This window comes from Pollicipes pollicipes, unplaced genomic scaffold (genome assembly GCF_011947565.3).
Source record: "Pollicipes pollicipes isolate AB1234 unplaced genomic scaffold, Ppol_2.1 Scaffold_7262;HRSCAF=8765_pilon_pilon_pilon, whole genome shotgun sequence".
NCBI lineage: Eukaryota > Metazoa > Arthropoda > Thecostraca > Pollicipedomorpha > Pollicipedidae > Pollicipes > Pollicipes pollicipes.
Window position 1 is genome coordinate 7,134,723 of NW_023597055.1, and position 16,074 is coordinate 7,150,796.

A 16,074-nucleotide genomic window follows, 5' to 3' on the forward strand; every position below is an offset into this window, starting at 1 on the left:
TATATATATATATATATATATATATATATATATATATAGCTGTTAATTTAATTTCATTTTTAGATATAATTTAGAAACTGTTTCATAACTTTACCGGCGCCGTACAAACATATCGGGAACCACGCTAATGTGGTTTGTAAATCAAAATGTGTTGACATTTTGAATGGACATGTTCAAGCCATATTTCACTGGAAATGTTTAATATTCAGTCAGAATCGATAAGTGACAGAAATGATGCAACGCAGTTTTAGAGATGTGCGCTTCCAAATCTGAGAAAAAAATTGATGCCGAGCGTTGCAGGTTGCATGGGCCACGCGATGTCGTCTCGCGATTAACACAAAGCCATGGTTGACGCGTGGACTAAAATGGTAGAAGTCAACGGTACTTCTGGTAGAAGTACTGTTGAACACTTCTGGACATCAAGTCGTATATTTAAAGGTAGTCTGGGCGTATATTTCACCGGAACAATCTTCAGATTGATGATGGAAACCGACTGATTTCACAGCACCGCGAAGTGGCGCTGGAATCTGAAGGTGAAACTGGAAGAGCAAAGGTAGAATCTTTATTTTCCGTTCTCCTGTAAGCGTTTATCTGTCCAGAGGACAACCTCGGAGCTGTTTACTAGAGCCCATTCGGCGACGGTCTTTGGGGATGGTGCGCATCGACATGTGAGATATGCTTGCCTGTTGCAGCTATAATTCAAGTCGTTTCGAAGAATGCTCTGTTTCGTGGCTCCGCCTACGTCAGGAAAAGGACAGTTGGAAACGACAGGAGAACAATCTCATATACCAGCAAAGAAGATGCTATATCAGGATCAAGTCCAGTAGGCAGACACGAAGAAGCCAGCATGGTTGAGGTGTCACCCGCTAAATGAAGTCAACGGGCCTGCACCGAACAGAGACATCACTTCCAAAACATGCGTTTTGCTGCCGGCTTATAGTCTGAAAAGAGTGGGAACAGACCGGCGGATAATTATACAACATACTAGGATTTCCTCAGTAGCTTCAAAGTACGGGCATGACCACCCTTGAAAAGTCTGGCACGGAAAATTATTGTGGGTAGGCGGAAACTAATCTCATAGACCAGCAAAGTAGCTGCTATGTAATGGCTAAGTCCATTAGACGGGAATCAAGAAGCCAGCAAAGTTAGGGTGCCACCCGCTAATTGAAGTCAACGGGCCTTCACCGGACGGAGACATCAATTGAAAAATATGCGTTGTGCTGCAGGCATATAGTCTGGACAGAATGGAAACAGACTGGTGGATAATTATAGACAATATCGGCATTTCCTCCGTAGCTGCAATGTAAGGGCATGACCAATCTTCTAAAGTTTGCCGCAGAAATTTCTTTTGGGTGTGTTGGGGATATCCAATATGCATATATATATATATATATATATATATATATATATATATATACGTCTATATATATATACATCTTTATATGTGATATATCTGTGTAAATATATGTCTTTATATACATGTATGCGTATTTGTGTATGTATAAATATACACACATATATATATATATATATATATATATATATATATATATATATATACACATATGCTCTGAACAAACAACCCGTGTGTATGGATGAAGCTTTGTATTCCTTTGATCGGATCTCACTTCTCCCCCCATTGTTGGTTGCGGCTTCCTCAGACTATTGCTATTATTTTTAAGGCACTGTTTCCAGCTGTAAGTTTAACCTGGTCATTGGTGTCCATAATGTGTTTGCCTCCCCCCTCCCAAAAGATGAAGACCCAGCCATGAATTTTATATAGATTTGCTTTCGTGTTTTTAAAAATGGCTTCCTTGTTCCTGGCTGTTGATCGAACCAGTACCAACTTTATAATGTCTGTCATTGCCTCTTCCATTTATTAGGTCTGTAACCATTTCCATTATTGCTGCTGTTTTCTATTCTATTACTGCTGCTCATGAATGCCGGTATGATCGTTCTTGTTACCCAGATAAGGTGTAGTGAGATGTTTATTGATTATGTATTGCAGGTAAATATTTACCGATATTTTATTTTAATACCTCATCGCCAGGTTAGAATTAATCTACCCTGTCCTGGCTCCATGTCTATGACCAGGAAAACGACACCAGCGGAATGCAAACAACGACGCACCATTCTGAACTGTTGCGTGCACGGGTGCACGCACATATAGAGAATCACACACGCACGGTCACCGTCACGCGTCGGCTTGTACCATGTCCATGTTGGGATTGGTAGCACTGCAACCGTGCTTGCAACCCAACAACACGAACGTTTCACACGATGGACATCTCCATCAGGAGTACGAAGAGCACGTCAGACAACAGGTTCCCGTTGCTGGTATGTCCGCAGGTGCCGACAACAGCGAAGCACCAAAGCAGCAGGGCCATTGGACGTGCCTTCACGCTGGTTGTGGTCATCGCAGCTGAAATCGTCGGTGGGACGGTGTGCCGTGGCTGCTCCAGTGTCATTGTCAACTGCCTCTGGACTATACAGCGTCCAACATCAATTTCGGCTCATTTGGTCCAAAGGCACGCCTGTCGGCCACCTCGAGTCGGGCCGGTCGTGTCAGTTAATAGCTGGTAGATGGAGCCAGGTAGCTGTTGGGCGACAGCTGTCCAGGCCGGTTACCACCGTTACCAGCTGACGCGAAGCCACCGACTCCAGCTCCCCGGTTTCCACCGTTGCCACCGTTACCGCCCCGTCGGTTACCGCCGTTACCTCCGTTCCCACCCTGCTGGTACCCGCCGTTACCACCTTCCTGGCTCGGTTGTCTACCACCGGTACCTCTATTCCCACCCTGCTGGTACCCGCCATTACGATCTTCCTGACCCGGTTGTCTACCGCCGTTACCGGCGTCGCCGTCCCGCTGATACCCTAAATTCCCACCCTTTTGATACCCATCGTTACGATGCCTCTTTCAAATACTTTTAAATGTGTTATTACACTTTGATTAATTTTTAGCAGTCTAAGCTTGGTGCGTATATCCAGAACTCCCCCTCCCCCTCCGAGGCGCGCGCCGTCGAGTCGGGGCGCATCCTTGGCACATCGGACCCGTATATAAGTGAGAGCGGCCTGACTGAGCAGCATTCCCACTGCAGGGTCGTCACATCCCACATCAGCGGAGATGAAGGTAGGGCGTGTGGACGACTGCCTGGGATGGCAGAGGCTGCCGCGGCGCAGCGAAAGTCTGTTTTAGTAACATACAGTAAGGCCACTTCGCGCTTTTGAATGTCTTCATAATCTGCTCAAAGCAATCAAAGCAATCAAAGCAAAGCAATCCGGTAAATTCGATGTCCGCGGTCTGTGTCGTAAGAGGGCTGCTTTCCATTCTCCGTTCAGCTTTGGGAACAAAACATTCCAAAAAAGAAATCTTCCTACGTCATTGGCGATTCCAAAAAGTAAATCTTCCTACGTTATTGGCGTCGGAGCTCGGTTCTTACTTTTAGCCTTCGATGCTCAATGTCGTACAAGTCTGCCATCACCAAGTCTGCCAAGTCTGCCACAAGTCTGCCATCGTCACAACACCGTGCCCGTTCAAGATATGTTTTTTAAAGTTATTCTTACCTTCAAGGTACATATGTCTTTTGAATCAAAGCGGGTTCGACGGCTACTCGCTCCCCGATGGTTTCTCTATGTGGCATATTTTGTACCAGGTGGCTGCTGCCTCGAACCAAAATTTTTGTTTTTGTAACTCGGGCATCAGCAAAAGGCTGCAATCGCGGTGAAAGACTGTGACGTCATCATCGAGGAATGATTATGCTCGTACTATGGCCTTCCACTTGTTTCTACATCCCGTGTCGAATACTTTTCTTACCCGCACTTTCTTAAGACTGTCTGTCTGAACATTTATGTCTGACAGGTTAAGTCCTCCGTGCTGTAAGGCGTTTTTCTTTGTAGATTAGTTTATCTGATACGTCTCCCCAGAAATAACGGAGCATTAACGACTTTGTCTGTTGTATTTGCTGCGATGCTGGCTTTCAGAAAGCTGACACGGCGTGTATAAGTTGCAACAGTACCTCCAACTTCAAGACGCGAGCCTTTCCGTACGGCGTCAGCCCGCGAGAGAACCAGGGGTTTAACGTTTCCCTCAAGCGGTCTATTCTGGCATCGTAGATGTTTCGGCCAAATTTCCACTGCTCGGGTCGTTTAGAGGCCTATGGCACATTGCCTGAGTAGAACTATACCAGGGAAGCTGAAATTATCTGGTGTTTCAAAAATAGCACTCATTTTCATCACACATGAGTTCCATATCGGCCTCACGGTTGCGCAATCGTGAAATAAATGTTTCCGATCATCTGTAACCTTTTACTTCGAGGCACATCGGGCTCTCGACTATGCCTCAAGTGAACAATAACTCGCGTTGGAATATACCTGTGGATAATCCTTCAATTGAGCGATTACAGCCTTCTGGGCGTACAAAATTTGCATGAAACTTGAGAAATGAAATTCTATTTTTCAATATCGCTTCCTTTTTCTCTCCATTTTGCCTCTGCCGTCGGAAAGCGTTGTATCACCAATACTTGATAGAAGTGCTAGAGTTTAATTATGCTAACTTTTATATCTGCTGTTCGCATTGCGACATTCATCAAACCTCTCTTGTCTTTTTTGAGTGATTATTATTTCATAAGTGATTGTTTATGTCACTGGGTTGCTTGTTTATGTAACTTGTTTATGTCACTGTCACTGTCACTATGTCACTTTTTCAGTCCCTGGCATTGAAGGAAATGCGCCGCGAAGTGTATATGTTTTGCTCTAAACTGGCTCAGTCAATATTGTACCGCTTTGTCCCACAATGTTGTCATGTAGCCAGATCCCTGCCCTGTATAGTCGCTTCATAGATGCTTGTTTGCGCCCAATAGTTATCCTGTCATAACTCCACAACACGTGCATTTGCATTTTTATTGCACCATTGACTGCGGTAAAAGATGTATTTCGAAATGTTTATGTCATTTCTTTGAATAAACCTGGTACGTTCACTGCATGAATGAGAGTCTTACTGCCATCATTTCTTTAAAAAATGCGTGAATTACAATTCACCTGCTCTTGCTTGTAATAACTGGCACCAAGACACCGCAAGCAATCGTGCACAATTCTTATCCAAGCCAGCCTCAAACTCATTTAGATTTTATCCACGTCCGGTGAATTTAAGCCATCGTCTTTACTTTTCTGACATAGCATGACTTCAGCAATATTTGGAGGCCTGCCTCGCCACCGAAATTTCGTGATATGACTCTGCATCTGCTTCAGTGTGGACGAAAGAATTATGTTGCCTGTCGCTACGCGTACTATTTGTGATATCAGAGGGGATTTAGACATTATTCTTTCTTTGCTGCGAGGTGTCTCTGGCTCTATACGTTGCTGAGCGGCTGGAGCCTTATTTTTTAGTCGCATGCTTGTATTGCATAAATGAAACGCCTAATACCTTTAGTTTCTGTGTTGCTTTAACTGCATCCATTGTTTCCAATCTATTTTTAGCCGGGCTAGCCACATCAGCTTAGTTTTCATCAAGTTCAGCTCATGTCTGATACTGTGCTAAACCTCAACAGCACATCTAGTACTCTTTCGTCGATGCTGAGTCCGTTAAAAAAAATGGCGCATCATCTGCATACTGGCTGATCTTCACTTTTACATCTCTTATCCTAATTTCGTGAATCTGGATTATCATTTATTTTTGTTGCTAGCAGTTCTATTGCTAAGAAAGACAGCATCCCGCCTCAGGGAGATCCCTGAAAAATGCCCTTTAAGCAACGGCACAAATTTGATGTATGTACACTATTGATCACAGCTAGCTCTACCCCCTATTTTACAGTTTAACCCAGGGCTTGAAAATTTCGCAAAAATTGAACTCTTCCAGCGTGCACATAATACAATCATGTTTCGTAGAGCCAAATGCACTTCTGTATTCGACAGCGAAAGCGGCCCACCTAAATCATCTATTTTGCAATGCCCAGTTACGTTTCATATCAGCCCTATGTTTTCTCCGACGTATCTTCCCTTCATAAATCCTGTTTGGTCAGCATGCACGGTGTTATCAGTTACACGACCTAGCCCGTTCGCTGTCACTTCGGCTATTATCGCACACTTAACACTAAACAGGTAGATCCGTCTTTTATTTTTCAACAGTTTTTAATATCTTTTTTTAATTAGCGTTAATATCCCCCGCCTGAGTGATATGAGTGACTGTTGTCTATCTCTTGCGCTATTCATATAGTCCATTTTCATATCCCAATGTTTTCCTAGGAAACGCATAGAATTCCGCCGTAAATCCAGATACTCCAGATTCTTTGTTACGCGCCACTTTATCAAGTGCGTTCTTACACTATTATCTGACTATTGGTCCTTCACACAACGTCCTATGTTCCTCCGATAATCGAGGAATATTTCCATCAGAAGAGAGCCTTTCGTAAGTCTGATGCTCACATTGCCTTGATCTGTACAGCTATTTGAAGTGCGCAACACACTCATCCAGTCTTGTTTTGCTTTTACCTGTAATGTCGCCATCTCGTTTCTTCAACGAGATGATCGCCTTCTGGGCTGCATTACGTCTAGAGTTCATACAGAAATACTTTGTGGGGTTTTCACCTCCTTCTATTCAATCACCCTTTTAATACAACATTACTGCTTTCCCACGATTTGTTTTAAGCTTGTCCAGCCTTTTTCTCACCCACTGGCACTCGTTCAAGGACTGGTTATTTAAAATGTAAGCGATGTTAGCCTCGAGCAATTGAAGTGTTTTAAAAATATTGCTTTCTTTCAAAAGGAGTTGCGTTGCAATCTGTTTGATCTTTAATAGTCAGCATCCTGATTTAAATAATCATGAATTCAACCATTACGCCCATTGACATCTCACCGATGTATTCACCTACCCTGCTCACTACTTTGTTAATCTCGGATCGCACAAGATTGACATGGTCTTGTTATCCAGCAGCGTATTATTAAATCACCAAACGCTGGCTCCACGCTCACCATCATGAAATTCAACTTCCGCAAAGCAAAACTGTCGTCGGTTGACACACCAGCTTCAATGCCCGAAGTAAGTGAATTGTTGTACAACACACTGCGTTGTTTTCAAGAGGCCTGTTGCCGGGTGGACAGCATTCCTTTAATTTGACGCCCGATTAAAACTGGTTGGTGGACACGGACAGGGGTGTTTTTAACAGCCGGACATTCCGAATCGATTGCGCAGTGGCGTCATTGCAGACAAGGTCAGCTCCGGCTTAATTCCGGGAAGACGCACTACGCTGTAAAATGGAGTAAACAGGTTAATGGATTCTGAGCGACTCGGCCTGGCCATTCATCGCCATCAATACGTCTTCCGCATACGCAGATTCCTTAAGGTTTTTTTCTTTCGAACATCAAGCCGTTAATCCAAACGTTATCACAGATTTGTTGCAGCATAGGTCCTATGCACAATAGCAGCGGGCTGCAGCTCAAATGACATCCCTGTCTCAGGCCTCCTATAATTCAGTACTGGCATCTCACCCACAATTTACATCTGCGCGGAGCCAGCGAGGTGATCTTCGTGATAGATTAGATTTGACAGTGGTATTAGCCTTATTCCTCGGAAAAACCAGGAGGATGGAGATATAGTTAGGCTAATATTTCGGCAACATGCCGTTGTCCAAACAATAGCTGAAGTGAATTCAAAATTGGAAATTTCGAATTCACTTCGGCTATTGTTTTGATAAAGGCGTGAGTCATATGCTTTTTGCAAATCACAAAAAAGTCCCGGAATTTCGGTTTCTTCCCTTTTATGAATCCCGTCTGATCTTCGTTCACTAGTTTGCAAATCATTCCAATGCGCCAAATGCGCCTCAATCAGCCCAGTACGTTTGGCCCTTGTTGTAGACAAAATTTCCAAGATGACATTCAGGAGGCTTATAGGTCGCCGTGACTCCACCGGTGCCTGTTTTTGTTCTCTTCTTCGGGATGGTAATTGTTACGCTCTTCTAAGGTTCTGTTGGAACGTGGACACACTCGTGTATTTCTCTAATAACACCGCATACTACGGTGCTCAGTTCCTGCCAAAATTTTTATGAAAAAGTAAAGTGTAGCTGCCCTGATTAGGATTAATCGAGTATCTGGCTAGTGTTTTGGACGCGCGCCGGCCCTGCAGAGCTCTTTTTCTGTGAGTCACTTTCAGCTTCTCTGATTCCGCATTTGTCATACCATGGATATATATATATATATATATATATATATATGTATGTATATGTATATATATATATGTATATATATATACATAATATGTATAATATATATGAATGTATCTACATATCATACATAAAAGGACTTGGTTAGAAGCGTTGTATGCCGATCGCTTGCATAGTGCTTCGAAAGAGAAGCTGTATTCTTCTAATGGTGGAAGCTGTAAAAGGCCCGGCTATGCTGTGGTTTAGCATCACTGGCCTAAATACCGTTTGTCTAAGCCCGTGAAGGCGTTTGTTTAGCCCGTGAAAGTAAGCGGTGCCTTGCCTGACGGCGTAACGCCCTCAGACTAGTCATGTCTCTGAGAATGTCGTCTCGTTATTTTGTTACCACTGGCAAACCGTTAAGCTGCGTTATAATTGACTGTGGCGCTTAAGTTAGACTTTAGATGGTATTTATCGTATCCTCTAAATCATTTATCCTCCTTTTCCTCTCTTTCTTTTTGCGAGAGAAACACTGTATTGCCCACCCTACTAATACGCACTATACTGTTTGCAAGAGCAAGCATACTGATATTCATGCCGCTTTATCTCGTATAATTGGAGCCATTTTCATCCTTGCCGCGGGCGAGTAAACATCGCCGAACAACAACGAGTTACTAACTTACTAATATGATTTGCCCAGTTCATTGTTACCAATACGCAGCTCGACAACAGTCACCCTACGATCACATAAGAGACCGTCTACAATTGCGGTTTGAGATGCTTCAACCTGGTGAAGAAAGGAGTCAATATAAGAGAAATAAATCCTGGATTTATTCAGCGGGTGTTCTTTCCCACGCGTGAACATGCGAACCCCACGGTCGTTCATTGATCGTTCATCTCGTTCAGTGGTCTCCAAACATCTATTTGGAAGTTTCCTCGCATGCATTTGTGGACCGTCTGCTTCCATCCGTCATTGTTGCATCCCTGGCTACAGCTGTAACCCTATCGATATTCACATCTAAGCCAAGGCTGAGATCCCACCCCATGTGTCCCCAGCTCTCACTCGTGAAGTACGTTGCGAAAGTGTCTGTCTGTGTTCGGGCCGTTTGTGGTTTCTAAAAACTACGTTCCCGTTGAAATCGACGAAGAGAATTACAAAAGGACCTGAGGGCATTCAACGATTGTTTGAATGGACATTTCCGTATCTGGAGTGATCAGGATATCAACCCCTCTGCTCCTATTGTCGCCGTGAGCGGAAACACCTCGTCTTCTCCATTTGCCAAATGTTCTTCCACATGTACAGTTGAGCTACGTGGTCCCAGTCGTGATGCTGAATGTGTCTCCTGCGTGAACACTGCAACCAATCTCCGTTTCTTAAACCAGCAAACAATTGCCTTTGCTCACTCGTATGGCCAATCGGTCGAGGTCCATTGACATTTATACACGCGATCTTAACAAGCTCATGACTCACGTAGACAGCTGGCATCGAATGGGCGGGAGAGACCGCAAACAGTCTAACCTAGCTGGCATTGAATGGGCGGGAGAGACCGCAAACAGTCTGACCTAGCTGGTATTGAATGGGCGGAAGAGACCCAAACAGTCTAACCTCATCCATCCCACCCCCCTGGCCCCATCTCCTACACATCTTCACATTCGAGCCGGCCCTGATCGTGACGCGATTCAAGCGGCCAGGAGCGCGCGTCAGGAGACCAGGCCGGATGAAGGCCAGTTCCTTTCACATGGGAGCCCGTGGGTCAAACGGTCCCCACCGAGGCACGCGCCCGCCACCCGGAACCAACACCACGACCGAGCTCTTCCTTTTTGGGCCTCGGCCGATCCGCCAACAGGGGCATTGCGCCACTTGCGATTAACCGCACACGCACGCACACACGCACACGCACACACACACACACACGCACACACACACACACGTACACACACACACGCACACACACACACACACACACACACACACACACACACACACACACACACACACACACACACACACACACACACACACACACACACGCAGCGCTGCAGCCTTCGTGTCAAACGGGGGCACAAACTGCGTGCCTCGCCAGGCGGCAGCGGTCGGTACGACCATTATCGAAACTGATGTCATTGGTGCTTTTTCTGCCACGTACCGCTAGTTGACGGTAGACAATGGATAAAAAACCAAGGTCCCGCAAAAATCATTCAGGTCCTGATATGTCATGATCTTAACCACATGCCCCTTAGTCCGCAAGAACAGAACAGTTGACAGAAGTGAACTAAATGCTTGATCAGCCAGGACCTCTTTTTTGTATGATGTGCGCACAAATGCCCGGAAGCATGTGAATGTTTGACGGACGTGACCGGGTTTGACTTACTGGCTTGACAACGAGCTTCGGCGGACCAAAATGACTTGCCGCACGTGACGCTGATGTAAAAAAGTACTATGGCATGTAACGCAAGACAAGGCATGACGCCGACTTGAATGAAAATACAACACGTATGCGTCATTACAAGGTTAACATACCACGTACGATAACGCCACAAAGATAATTTACCAGCGTATGAAGTATCGGCACCAAACGTTTTTTCTCAAACACGTTAAAAAACACGGATCCGGCAGTTTCTGGACATTTTACAGGATCTATGTCAGATCTCAGCAGACCATGCACGTAACGCCATGAAGCCAACTGCATGATGTAGGCGCCTGTGCCGTCTACAAACCACCCATGCCGCCAATCACTGTCCGATCCGTAGGGACGTCAGCAATCAATCGTGAAGCGACGAATGCCGCGTTTTTTACAATCCGATCTCGAAAGCAACACACTGTTGTCCAAGCCGAGTGAGAGGCAGACGTAAAATGGCAGTGGCCCGAAACAGAACCCGCAGCAAATTTGCGGTTTTCGTCGGACAAAAAATCCAGCTTGCTTGCCGGCCTACCGCTGGCTGTAACCTGACGGTCGCGTGCTTCCGCTGAAGATCCTCCGCGCAGCAGACATATTCCACAGGTGCGCGGCTGCGCACGGAGCAGCCGAGGGTAGTACAAAAACGGGGCACGAATAAAACGGCTGAGATAACGGCATGCAGGCGCACTGCTACGCGGGTGCGTTCTGTACAACTGAATACGTATAGGTTTAAGCGCGCAGACGGCTTTTACTGTGAACGGAATGGGCGCACCTTCCAATTGTCACGCGTATTGCCTGGCATGTTAATAACGAGTGCCTCACCTTTGGAACAAATTTCGAAACGTGATGTGGTGAACTATTACGAACTGTCATTAATGTAAATTGCGCTGGGGAGCAAAACTACATCACTAACAAGATATTGTGCGCTAGTAATCGCATTTATTTTCGTCTCTAAAATACGTAGTCAACATTTCCGATCAGTACTGTGTTTCTTCCTTCTTCTGGCATTCCCATATATGTTTTTCCGTGCATGCGTATTCCTAAAGCCTTGAGCGATTCTACTGCACGCAAGACAGCATTCATCGTTGTGACGTGCATGGTCTCTTTGGAGGATTGCTGGATCTTGTACACAGTATGTGAATTCAAGTGATGGCCTCCAAAATGTTGAAACAGGTCTGCTAAGCACACCATGGCTCGCTTTTATATTTTGGTCAGCTAGTCATTATTGACCTGCATACGTTCAATGGGGCTCTCTGCCACCACTCACAGCTTCGTAACGGTAATGCACTAATCCGATAGATCCAACCTCACAGCCATCGGGCAAAGCCCCTGTGCGCGCTGTTCCTGTGCCCTTTCCCGAGTGCCACGATGTCCACAGGTGCTGCTGATAGTCATGGCGGTGCTGGCGTACTCACACGCTGCACTGCGCGTGCGCCGGGGTGACGGCTCGCCGCCCGCCCCGCGCGCCGACGCCTCCAGCTCGGGGGAGCAGGGCGGGTACCGGGTGCTTCTGCCCGACGGTCGAACACAGATAGTGACCTACAACGTGCATGACGACTCCGGCGACGTGGAGGGGATTGGACACAGGAGTGAGCCCTAGTTTGACGAAGCGACCGGCGCCGGCGCCGGAGGTGCAGCCCTGGCCGGCAACAGAGCCTACCAGCAGCAGTGCCACTGCGGTGTTGCGGTGTTGCGGTGTGTTGAACGGTGCGACCTGGTGGTACCTGGTGGTACCTGGTGGCAACGTTGTCCCCCGTTGGTACTGAGCGGAATCCGCTAAAAGGTGCCGATGTGTACCAGGCGGCTGCTGGTGGAAGCTCTCGTCTTTCCTCGCACACCTTACTGTATGCTGCGTGGGAAATTTGTATGCCAACGCAAAGACAGCGCATTCAGAAGGCGGTCAATTTTGCCATCCCTCTTATGACTGTCCTTTACCGGCGCGACCTGCTGACTCCATCACTGCAAGAGTGTAAATTTGTGGTGTAAATTTGGTGGTGTAAATTTAATGATATACTCACCGACCGTCATGTCATCGCCATGCGACAGGTCATCACTGAACCCGGCTCATCCGGCTTGTTGCGCGAGCGGCTGCTCCGCCGCTCTGACGCGTCCGCCCGCCGCACGCGTGCTTCGAAGGACGGCCAGCTGCAGCTGCTCAGAGTGCAGACAGAGGTCGCCCGTCGGGGCTTTTTCTTGCGGGCCACAGCCGCTTGGAATAGCCTGCCATCGCAAGTGAGTCAGCAGACTCGCTCCGCGTTGTTCGGTGAGCGAGAGTTCAGGTGATATGAACCAACTTTGCATTTTCCCCATGCCATCCTTGCTTTTTATGGTGTGGGGACAACTGAAATTGCTTTCCCTGTGTTCGCTTTAGCTATTCTATGTTGAATTTCGTGCATTGCGAAGACATCGTGGACATTGTGCCCTACTATCATGTATTGACGTGAACACCATATCGCCCATGGAATGGATGTGCCCAATAAACATATATGCGTCTCTACCTGTGTGGCGGTCTTCTTACCGAAGAATGCCTCCAATAATGTTGCCAGTATTTATTTTTGCTGCTTTGATGTGCATCATCAGCTCCGATGCACAACCAGGTAGCGTGAACGCTTTGGCAACATTTGTCTCGGGTTAAAATGAGTACCATCTCCATGGGTGCCGTGGAGATCCATACCAAGAAGGCCGTGGTAGGCGTTAGTGGCGCGAATCCATTCATATCTTCACTTACCAAATAACAGGAGCAAGGGGCGGTTCCATAAGGAGATAAAGGCAGATTAAATATTATGTCATTATTCTTAGCTTTGTATTTATATCATATTTCTATAGACGTTATTTTTATACACATTTCGATTTTGAACGTATATTTTTCAGTAAACCCAGCATTCCATGTTATTGTTGTCAGCGCACCAAAACTGTTTGGTCAAATTGCGCGCAGGCAGCTCATGCCTTCACCAAAATCGTTTCCATGGCAGGATATTTGACGCAGATATAGCGCTTCTTCAATCTTCTGCAAACCAATGCTATCTATTCTGGCAGAGCGGCAGAAACAGATGCTTTGCTATCTCCGGTCTTGCGCACGAACCCCCGACAAACGCATGAGGCATGCAACGCTGTCAGGGTGAAATGTGAGCTCTCGTCAAATACATATGCGTCAGTGGCATGAACGTTGAGGAAGGTTCGTTCGATTACTAGTTTGAATTGAATGCATGCCAACATATTTTAAGCTAAGTAACAATAACAACGCTAGCATTCAATTTCGTACGTTGCATACAATCTGTGAAACACGAGCATGCCGCTTGAAGGCATTAGTGCACCTCAAAGTGTGAGTTCAAGGTGATGATGATGGTGACTTAGATTTTAGATCGCGCCGACAACCCTGATCATATGGTGGCTGCAAGTACAACTAAAGGGGTTAGTGACTGGTTATCTACTGACTCACGTATATTGGCCGCATTTAAGGATCATGGACGCATGCATGCCATTAGTTTTATGATTTGCTCCTCATCTGGGAATTCCCTGAAGACAGGTTAAGATTTTCATAGCATGTAAGACGATTAAGATGATCTATCTGGAAAGGTACTGCGCATTGATGTCATTTAAAGCTATAGCATGGATGAATAAAACTATATACGTGATTAGATATCATCCATCAAAGGGGTGTCTAAAGAAGATCACGTTCTCCAAAAAATAATCACTGGGACACAAGCAAGAATGGAAATAACCTGATAGAACAGCCGTCTTGGGAACATAACGAGCTTGCCGGGAAATAAAAAAAAAAACTGGGCTGTTAGTGAAAGAAGCATGTTCTGAATGCCGTTCAACGTGTTCCATTCAACTTTCCTATTGAACACAAATAATTCTGCCTTTCGTGACATTGATTTTCTCATATGCTGAGACTCCAATCTGCGCAAAAGCCCGCCTTCAACCAGCAAGTAACCGGCTATGGGTGTGGGGAGTGAACAACGCTTCAGGTAGCGACTTTTCCTGGCCATCTCCGTCAAACAGCAGCGGTGAAGCAGCCTGAGAAGCTCAGCAATGGCAACATGTACAGAAAGACACGTCTTGGATGGGTAATCTCATATCGGAGCCGTGTCCGCTCCTGAAGTGTAAACTGAGCTTTCCGCTCTCTCAGGAAATGCGCTTTTGAAATGGGAAAATGCACAGTCCGGCAAATATAATACTCGTGTGCTCTTTGATGAAATGGGTTCATGAAGCTCAATCTTTGTTTCACCTGATAATTGTGCATCATAATGATCTGCATGCACATTTTGGTACAGTAACAACTTACCTGAACCCCTGCATGAAAACTTACTTAGAAAAACGGCCATGTTATGGTGGATTTGCCAGAGCCGTTTGGTTCGTGAAAAATCTGAAATCCACTAAACCGGACGCTAATTTTCTGGTAGTTAACCCTGGCGATTTCTTTCAAGGCACCACGTTCTACTCTGTATTCAAGTGGCGTTTTGTGGCTGACATGTTGCAATACATGCCATATGACGCGCTGGCTCTGGGCAACTCTGAATTTGTTGATGGTCTCGACGGACTGATCCCATTTTTACGCGCCATCGGGCCGTTGTTTGTTTGCACAAACATTCGTTTCGACAAGATCGCAAACGCATCGCTGCGGCAAGAGATGAGACATTATTGCCCGACCTACAAGATAATCCAATACAAAGCGAAGCAGGTGTGCATCCTCGGCTACACCACGCCAGTAACGGCCTATATATCACAGGTCAGCTACGTGACGTTCGAGGATGAAGTAACAGCGCTGACCAGAGAAATACGAAAACGACGGACTGATGGGCTGAAAATCTTCGTGGCACTGGGGCATTCGGGCTACGAGCGCGACCTGGAGATAGCGCATATGGTACCCAGCCTAGACATCATCATTGGAGCGCACTCTCACACACTTCTATGGCCAAACAAGAGAGACCCATTCAAACCAGGCACACCGCGTGACAGAACTGACAAAATCCGCGCCAAAGGTATTTATCCAACTGTGGTAGTGCAGGCCAGCGGGCGCAAGGTGCTCGTGACGCAGATGCTCAAACATGGCAAATATCTGGGAGTGTTGGACGTCATATTCAATGACGATGACGAGGTGGACGATGTTTTTCCAGAGGTGTACCTTTTCATTGAGCCTCAGCTTCAAGCGGATCCAACTAAAGACCTTGATTACAACGCTAAGCCGGCTGACAAAGAAGACAACGCCACCGCTGCGGCCTTTCATAACTACACTGAAATGCTCGTGCCCAAGTTGAATGAGATAATTGGATCCACTCTGGTTGACTTGATCGGCAATTTTGACATGTGTTACAGCGGCGAGTGCAACATTGGCAGCATGATCGCCGACGCTATGGTGTGGTCTCTACAGAAACACCACGCCTATGGTACTCCGAGGACAGTGGTCGCCATGTTCAACAGTGGCTCCATCAAGTACAACATCCGGAAAGGGAACATCACCCTGGCCTCCATTCTGACGGTGATCCCGTACCAGAACACGATCGATGTCGTTGAAATATACGGTTCGGCCTTGCGCAAAG

At 46.2% G+C, this 16,074-nt stretch overlaps 1 protein-coding gene across 2 annotated transcripts in view; it reads left to right on the plus strand.

Annotated features, from left to right (window-relative positions):
- The first annotated feature begins 13,955 nt into the window (after nt 1-13,955).
- The window catches only part of LOC119113912 (apyrase-like), a 2,729-nt gene continuing 610 nt past the window's right edge, over nt 13,956-16,074 (plus strand). Inside the window, exons 1-2 of one of the 2 annotated variants that reach the window (XM_037238137.1) lie at nt 13,956-15,516; nt 15,851-16,074. The exon at nt 15,851-16,074 is cut by the window's right edge and continues 610 nt beyond it. In XM_037238137.1, the coding sequence (XP_037094032.1) occupies nt 15,873-16,074 (202 nt within the window). In that variant the 5' untranslated portion in view covers nt 13,956-15,516; nt 15,851-15,872. The other variant, XM_037238136.1, reaches the window with a different exon arrangement.